The 9050-nt window shown below is 37.8% G+C and overlaps 1 protein-coding gene across 2 annotated transcripts; it reads right to left on the bottom strand.

Annotated features, from left to right (window-relative positions):
• Nucleotides 1-5131: 5131 nt before the first annotated feature.
• On the bottom strand, nucleotides 5132-7904 carry hs3st1 (heparan sulfate (glucosamine) 3-O-sulfotransferase 1). 2 transcript variants are annotated; one of them, XM_010902613.4, is made up of 2 exons: nucleotides 7688-7904; nucleotides 5132-6868 (listed from the first exon to the last, which is right to left on the bottom strand). In XM_010902613.4, exon 2 carries the CDS (start codon nucleotides 6835-6837, stop codon nucleotides 5896-5898), a length of 942 nt encoding a protein of 313 aa, XP_010900915.2. In that variant the 5' UTR covers nucleotides 6838-6868; nucleotides 7688-7904; the 3' UTR covers nucleotides 5132-5895. The 2 variants fall into 2 exon arrangements, with proteins under 2 accessions (XP_010900915.2, XP_010900914.2); XM_010902612.4 differs by having other exon boundaries at nucleotides 5132-6975; nucleotides 7688-7903.
• Nucleotides 7905-9050: the final 1146 nt, after the last annotated feature.

The following is a 9050-nucleotide window of genomic DNA, read 5'->3' as shown; positions in this document are numbered from 1 at the left end:
AAAGTATGTCGTCAGCAGCCAAAGATAACACAATGTCCTGAGATGCAAAGTAAGCAGAATCACATGGCCTACCTGTATGGACGGAGTAGAGGTGGCTGCGACAAATGCAAATCATCATCCTTTGACAGAGTACTTCCCAACACATTTTCTCCTTAAATATCGTGATGAATTCCATCTTCTAAACAACTCCTGTCTGAATTGTTTAGTGCAACTCTTCCTGGCTGTGTTCAGTGCTTTTCACAAATAAACCTTGAAACTTGAAAAAGATATAACAAGTGGTAGGTAGGTAGTGATGTACGCATCATGAATTATTTCATAGAGATGAAAACTTCCCTTATAGTATGATTAAATAAAACAGTTTACGGTTATAACTGTTTCTGGTGGATTTTCGAAGTACGCCTCCGTGCATGCGTTTTGGGTCAGGATATACAAACATATTTGCTGGCTTAACAATGGAGTTATGTTATAGTAAGCCTTAATTGAAACTGTATACGGTTATATTGCGACTGTTTCTGGCATGGAATAGTTCATCTTCAGTCTCGCTAGCAGTTGCTCAATTCTTATTATTATTCCTAGGACGTTAGTAGATATTAGTAAGCCTATTACTGGCTTATAAGCTGTTATAATGAGTAGCATGTGGCTGTAGTACCAGAGACCGCAGTTCCAGGACCCTCGTTATTTGCAGCATCACCAAACAAATTGGATAACCATGGACCAGCACAAGTTTAAACAATAGCATGTTTATTAACAAGATGGATGGTAATAAGAGTGTGAGTAGCTATATTGAATCACATTTTGTTTTGTATAAAACAATGCTGGTGTCTTGAATTGGACAGTTAGCTAGCTTGTTGACTGAATATTAATCAAGCTTTGTATATTGAATTGTATTCGACTGCAAAGTTGATGTTAGCTAGCTAGGCCGAACTTCGCCCATAGGCTTAACGTTTAGTATCATAACGGTAGCTAACTAGTGAAGTTAGCTAACTAGCTAACGTTATGGTACTAAAGGCTTTACTGTGATAGTCTTAAAGAAGGCACTACAATCATCTGTTAACCTATGATAGCTTGCTGCAAAACTAACTTTTAGCCTATTTGTTTTGTTGTATATTGAATCTATAGTGCTATTTTGGCAAGCCCAACTAAGTGTCATATATAAATTGTTGACTTAATTCAGGCCAGCACATTAATTAAACTTCAAAAGATGATAAAAGCATGTGGATATGATCTGTCTGTCAGCTAAATCAAATCTGCAGCCTACTGTCTTCAGTGTAAATGCTTGTTCAATACTCATTGTTTTACCATTTAAGTTAAAATAGTCTTTCGGTTCAGTAATAGGCTTGGGACTAATTTATGTCTGTGAAATAATCTTACAATGTTCAATTTGACCAATTAGGCTCTCTCCTTTTGAAGATGCATATAACCATCCAGGAAGGAAGATGCACCACATCCTGCAAGGATGTCCAATGCCCGTTCTGTCACTCAACTGTGTTTCACCCAAAAAGGTTGAGAAAGGTAACAGCCCATTTAGAGGGCCATTTCCACTGAGCAGTTTTCCATGAAGGTAAAGTTTAAAAATCTGTGAAGTTTCAATGCGATGCATTAAAAGCAGCCTGAATGTTATCAACAATTCCTTTTGAGCAGTGAATGAATACAAGTCTGTCTCTGATTTGTTTGCTCTGACCAGATATTTGATTCAGACACATTTAAATAATATATAGGCCTAATAATACTTCTATCATAATGTGTTTTAGAATATATCATTCACAGATGTGTGTTAAATTGCTGACTGCAATGACGTTACCACTGAATATTGAAGGGTCAGGAAAAGTCAGATGCCTATAACATCAATAATGTTTTTTTATATTTGTTTTCTTGCTTCTTCGTCTATCTCTATGTCTCTCTCATTGAAGGATGAATATGGAGTGATGTGGGGGGGATGATGGATATCGGTCTGGATGTGGTGTAGGGAGGGGTTATTGTTTTATTGTTATTTTTGGTTTTTGGTTAACATTCAAAAAATAATAATGTATATATAATCTTGAATCTGCCCCCAGAGTTGTCCTTTCCTTGCCTCTCCTCCTTTTGGTTTTTCCAGATGGGAGTGTATATGATGAAGTAATACAAGGGCAGTATCATGTACTCTTCCTGTAGGCAAACAAGTTGATCTGCCAGGTTCTGGACCGTCTCTTGTAGTTGCGAAAGTACCAGATGTTCAAAACTCTTCATCACCATTGTTTGTAGCAGGTCTTCAGGAGCTTATTACTGATGTTATGAGGACATGATGCTTTGTTGACTTTCGGCCTTTGGTGAAGTTAAGCCCATCAGTGCTCATGTTGCAGGGTTTAGATTGGTTCTCTGTAGTCCCAGACAATGTTTTGAGGCCTCTCCAGGCATCACACAGCTGTCCCCATTAAAATGTATTTTCCATCTTTTCTTTAGACCATTTAGCTTCCATAATTTACCTTGAATCAAATTACACTGAATCTTGACACCTATGGAATATGTACATTTGTTTCTACTGTAATGTTATTTTAAGTTCTTTAATTATCCAAGGTTTATAATGGGAACATATTTTCAAATATTATACCTTTCTTTGAGGGTATAATTGTCTCCTCAAATATCATCACTTATCCTGAGAAAGCCTCCACAGGCTCATCAAGTGTGTTGTCACTGTTGCGAAAATCTAGGGTCCTAGAAATGCGGTCCTGAAACAGCAGCCTCCGGCCTGGGTCGAATACTGCCTTCCGGTCATCCAATTCGCTAGGTGGCACTGTCGTCGTGAATAACCAGGGTCCTAGAACTGCAGTCCTGAAACTGCAGCCTCCGGTACTGCAGCCACATACAATTGGTTAAAATGGCCAGTGGCAAAAGCAATACAGTTCATAGACACTAGGGTGGAGGTAAACTTAATAAGAAATGTTAGTCAGATTAACACAATCCTCAATGGAGTCTAGCAACTGCTGAAACGTGTAATGCCGTGACATAGTGGTTAAAGGCAGTGAAATACTTACGTTCAAATCTATTTAATTAATCTGGTAGATTCCACGATTCTCTCGTCTTATCACTTGATGAAAAAGTTAGTTATCGTCCCCATTATTGATAGTTAATGTATAAATGTCATTCACGAATGAAAGGAAAAAGTATTTTGTTTTGCCATGAAAGAAAATAATCCGTTCTTATGCCATGAAATGAAATAGCTTTGGCAGACTCACTAGCAATTGCTCAATTCTTATGACTATTCAAGTAAGTTAATAGATACCGGTTATGCATATTACTGGCTAATACGCTGTTAAAACGTCCAGTGGCAAACGGCATAGATAGACTTTCTATTGCGGGCCAGCTGAACCAGGCTTGTCTGGTTTCTTGTTTACCAATTACAGCGCGTTATCAAATGATAGCGTCTATTAGCGTCATTACTTTGATTATGCGCGCCTACATTTGCACTTTCTGCTTTGACGCCACGGATGTGATCATGGCTTTACTTGTACAAATAACAATGAAGCGTCTACACACCGGTCTACGTTCTACTCAACTAGACAGGACTTTCTGTACCCAAAGAACTTCATACAATACAAATCATGCCCTAGTCAGGGGAATTAACTAGGGCTTGTTCGACTACCAAATGCTCTTGCAATCTTCGGTCCGTAATAGGGTGAAACTTTACAACTCACAGTCCATCTGTATCCAAAACCAAGAACTCCTTCTTTTAGCCAGTTAGCAAGTAGCTCAGAAGTTATGACGAAACAGTAAATCTTCAGTAGAATCAATAAGATTATTCATCCGGTCGCGGCAACATGCCGTTAAAAAACAGCCATTCATATATTGGCGAAATAATGATCACGTACCTGGTCATGCCAGGGAGAGAGTGATTCAATTATTTATTGCAGCATTCGATAGTCTATTGTTCATGAATTTAAAAACTCTGTCTTACCAACTCGATCTTACATACTCGATCTTACATACTCGATCTCAAAGAATCTTCCGGTCGTCCTCTACTTTATAGACATTGCAATCCAGAATACACAACACAGTACTGTAAGCCCATTGGCTGATTAATGTTGCGCTTTGACTGAATGTGACTTCCTGTGTATGAGTAAACGCATGTTCTTTTGTAATCTTAACATAACAAGTATACATTCATACACTTCTACAGTCTGACAGTGACTCAATTAGACCCCCAAAGCAAACATATAGATCTGTGAATTAGTCGATGTTTATCAACCATCTAGATATCACCCATACATATTTAAAACAGCAAAAAAATCTCTCTGGCCTATGGACAATTTGCTTTAAAATTGTTTTTCTTTGGAAAAAAAAAAATATTTGAATAATGTTGTTACATTTGCTCTATAAGTCGAATTGCAGCAATGTTCTTTCAAATTGACATGTTTTCTCTTTAATCCCCCCAAAAAATGAAATGCATGAAATTAATTACACTTTTGACAGTTTTATTCTCTGTCCATTGGCAAAATGTATATAATTTGTCTCAAACTAATAGTCACTATAGCTCTAATGATTAATCCTGATGTGTTTTGCCGCTCAACCTCATTCAAGTTCACCATCCCTGCTTTGCACCAAAAATTTTTTGCATCCATTTATATTGTAAATACAAGAGTACAGACATGTAATGTTAGCAAAAAACTCAAGATTGCAGACCAAAATAAGTAAACTATAATCTGTTCTCAGTCACAACTGCCAAAGCAGAAGTGTATTCTACAGCTGTTATTACAGCACCATGTTCATATATTTTTACCTTACAAATTAACAACACATTAAAATATGACTTGGCTCAGATTGTTTTGCCTTTGTTCAAGCAATACGATTTGAGGGGGAGTGGTATATGACCAATATACCACAACTAAGAGCTGTTTTTGGGCATGACCCATCACCCATGGATACAGCACTTAACCGTGGTAAGAGAGTACATGGCTTTATTGTCCATATAACATAAATCTCAGAGACGGCTTATTGCTATTTCAAAATGTTTAAGTATGCAATTGAAACAAAACAAAAAATACACAATCATAGTCACAATCATATTCTTAACATATTATAGGCTAACTTGTGAGACCAAATACGAGGCCAATCACAAACCCTAATGAACAAAGTACACAGAGCAAAAACAAAGGAATAATAAAATACAGCTTTATTATTGAATTCATCTTTTACCTTAGAAAACCTATCAGAATATTATTTACAGTATACAGTCCTATAAACATTGTGAATTGTTTACATATCATTGAACATATTTGACTCTTATTTTAAGAATTAATTAAGTGATTAAAAAAACACATTGTATATTTAGTATGAATGTGTCAAAAAATTACAAAAAACAACAAAACCATATAGCAGCGTATAGACCCGTACATGTTTCTTCATAGTGGGGTTTAAATTAAAAAGGTATACATTACCTGAAAATAACCATTTACATGTCTCAGCTATCCAGAGAGGTGAAGACACCTGGCCAAACAAAACATTACTAGCAAAACCTTTTGTTTCTTTTGGACAGATTTAGGTTGGTCCCAGACTGTTTTGTCAAAGAAAACAGAGCCCTACCTGCATTTGTCCAATACAAACTATTTGACTAAATGTTTTTCGCCAATAACATTTTATATTTGGCTGAATTAATACAACCCTGGTAATTGACAAAAACAAATATGAAAGAAAAAGTTTTAAAAAAGCCATAAATGAAGACATCAACAAAAAACTTTGTATGCCTTGACTGCTGTTTGTCAGAATGTTTCATATACGTTTATTCAAATAATAAAAAATATAACTAACTTAATATTACTTACTATATACACTAGCTTCAACATCTGCTCTTTAACATGAGCAGCAGAAGCAAGGTTAAAACAAACCTGTCTGAAAACAGTCTCTCTGAGTACTCGGACCAGCTCAGTTCCAGTTGAATGTTCGGCCCACCAGCTCAAAGAACTTCTTATTGGGTTCATGAAAGAATCTGTAGAGTTTGTGGAGAATAGCAGGAGCCACATGAGGGTGTGCTCTACCCTTAGAGTCATGTAAACAGCGCTCTCGTCCGTGGTCCCTCAGGCAGTAGAAGCCTTTAGTCTTGTTGAAATAGAAGTTTGATGCATTTATCTGCGGTTCTAGGCTCAGGAACCTCTCCACTCTTTTAATCTCTGGGAAAGGGTCCTTGATCAGCTTATCCCCATCAACAACATGGATGCTCTGTAGGGGGAAGTAACGCAACCAGTTCTGAAGGTGCATATGATACAAGCTGCGGTTCAGGGCTTTGTATCCTAGGTTAACTTCCCCATCCTTCACCAGCACTGACTCGATGGGCTGGTAACGCTTGTGCTTCTGCAGACGGTTGTAGAAGACCTGGGTGTAGTCTGAGAGAACCCGCTCAGTAGGGTCCCGGAGAATGAGCAGCAGCTTGATATCTGGGTTCATGCTATGGATTCGTTTGGGCGCCTTGCTAGAGGTGAAGTAGGCAGGGGTTTTCTCCACTGTCAGTTGGTCGGAATGAGCGAAGGGCATCTGGCTAAGGTACCATGGAATGCCCTTTTGGAAGTGGCTTTCCCAGTCAAAGAAATGCACCTCGTTCTCAGCTGCCGCCACTGCGCTGTGCAGGCTGAGCATCTCAATGAGTGCTCGGGTACCGCCTTTCCGCACACCGATGATGATGATGCTGGGAAGCTGCTGGAAGGTCCCGTTGGGGTGACCGAAGGTCCTGTTGTCGGTGGGGGTCATAAAGGAGGAGGCAGTTGGGGATGGAGGGGCTTGCCAGTCATCCTTGCTCCTCTCCATTGGCCTGGAGGGGATGGGAGGTGACTGTATTGCGATAAGAAGCAGCCCAAAGAAAAAAGCCGCCATGAGGGTGGTCCTCAACTTGGTGGATTTCAGCCTGGCGGAAGGAGAGAAACGGTATGCCACATCGATAAATCAGCTGACTGAGGACAATGGTCCACTTTAGAAAAATAAATTATGCCTCTTCTGTTGATTACAGCAACACTACCAGAAAAAAGAAAAGAAGTGACATTAGAATAAGATGACACTTGAAACTGCAGTTGATAAGTATTTATGAATTAACAAGACCATTCCCCATTCTGTGTACACGGTAAGCTCACATCTAGGAAAAAATTAAAAATGTTAAAATTGTGCATTGCAAGAGTACATTCTCTAGTTGAGCTCTAATTGTTGAAGAGTTTCCCTGTTTATAAATAACTAATTTATAGGTCAATCTTTTATCAGTGTACCTATTGTGTCCTAATAAAACAGAAGCCAAATGATATAACCCAGAAATAAATAATTCTGTAAAATACGAATGGAGTGTATGTATGACAGTAAATATTAATTATACTGCTTTTTTAAACCAACATACATCAAAATATCCCAGCATACTTCATCTGTATGAACAATGCACATTCACTGATAATGTAGTTGATAAAAACAAGGTATATTAAAAAAATATGCAAACAATAGTTTGCAGGGGGAAATCTGAGTGATACTACTGTAAGTTAATATTTTACGAGGCTATAACAGACGTTAGATAGCAAGGGTCATATCTGAAGCATTTCATTTGAGGTTGATAGCTCTGACAAAATACGTTATTAACATGCTGACATCCCGACGAAACAGGTCCTCGGCTGCGACCAATACTGTCGCGTATTTTACCCTACCCTACACTTCTGCGTTCACTTTAACAATTGAAACGCATTCTTACCTCTATATCTTTCAAATCGAAAAACACGTCATTGCGGGATGAAATGTTCTTGGTGAGGTAGTCTTTTAACAATGTCCAGGATCTAGAAATACTAAAAGATATTCCAGATGCATCAAAACTTGCAAAATCTTCTGTAGCTTTCTGTTGTCGTTTATCAACTTCTGCGACCGGAGTAGGCTATTCCTCCCGTTTTGGAGTTTCTGCTGGAAAACGTAACATTCACATTACGCACCATAGAGACCACTCCCCCACTGTGACTCAGTCTGCCTGTAATGTTATTGACAGATAACGTTTATTGATATGAAAATGAGAATGCAAATACGATATAACATGTCTTTCAGGTGACTTTATCAGTTTGGTATGGCAGCCCTTACAAGAAAAATGCCCTTACCGGAAACATACATTGTAAAGTATTTTTTAGGATGCATTTGAATAGGCTGAAAACAGAAACATCTGCCAAATATGTTAATGAATTTATTACGGATCTTGACTGTTTTTATGTAACCAGACTAGTGTTTGATTTGTTCCATTTTTATATTTCACGTTTAGGTGACCTTGTTCCATTTCTTTTCCGCTATACTTGAAGCTGTATTTTAATGTATAGATATTTTATTTTTTAATTTAAGGATGTCAGTGACATTCACCTTAATCTGGGATCTGGCAACCATACATTCAGGATTAGGCTGGCGCCCTTGAAACCCTGAACTTGACGTTTATCGTCTAGTGTTTTTGAATCAGATTCATTCAGTGTTGACACAATTCTAATGTTGAGCATACATCAGCGATATCACATAAAGACAGCTTGATTCAATATACATTTTGACCTTTTTTTTTTAAACCATGGCTGCCAAATGTTTAGCGTAAACTATCAGATAAGAGCGTTTGTGTACAAAATGTTAATGACACTAATGCTTAGTGACACGAATGCTTTGCACTGTGAATAATTAAACATTAACTCAAGGGGTTGTCAGGAAATGTACTGTAGATTAATCACATTGTATAGGTTAATTTACTTTTACCTTACCTAAATCCTAAAATGTAGAAGGCTACTTGTTAATCTCTTTTCATGCATTTTTGTCCAGGGTACTGCAAGTGTAACTGTCGGTACATACTAGCTGTACAATCTGTTAACACTCCCATATATGTGAATACCACACTCTTTGTAAAAATCACGACCATCCACCTTTTTTTATTAAAAGATTGGTTTTAGCCAGCTGGCCAACTCTATTCCCTGGGTAGGTTATTAATATGTGTTCTTAGAACTTTGAAGTAATTAGATGAAGCAATCATACCAAGCAATGACGACTAACAATTAGCAAACATTCGGCATTATTGTTTCCTGTGTGTCACTCATGAGTGTCCT

The sequence above is a fragment of the Esox lucius genome, chromosome 4 (assembly GCF_011004845.1).
Source record: "Esox lucius isolate fEsoLuc1 chromosome 4, fEsoLuc1.pri, whole genome shotgun sequence".
Lineage (NCBI taxonomy): Eukaryota > Metazoa > Chordata > Actinopteri > Esociformes > Esocidae > Esox > Esox lucius.
The sequence above is the reverse complement of the archived record's forward strand: the minus strand, read 5'-3'. Positions and strand labels throughout refer to the sequence as shown.

Bases quoted from the DNA above. Each gene is read 5' to 3' on its own strand.
- hs3st1 (XM_010902613.4), bottom strand. From the start codon at position 6,837: ATGGCGGCTTTTTTCTTTGGGCTGCTTCTTATCGCAATACAGTCACCT.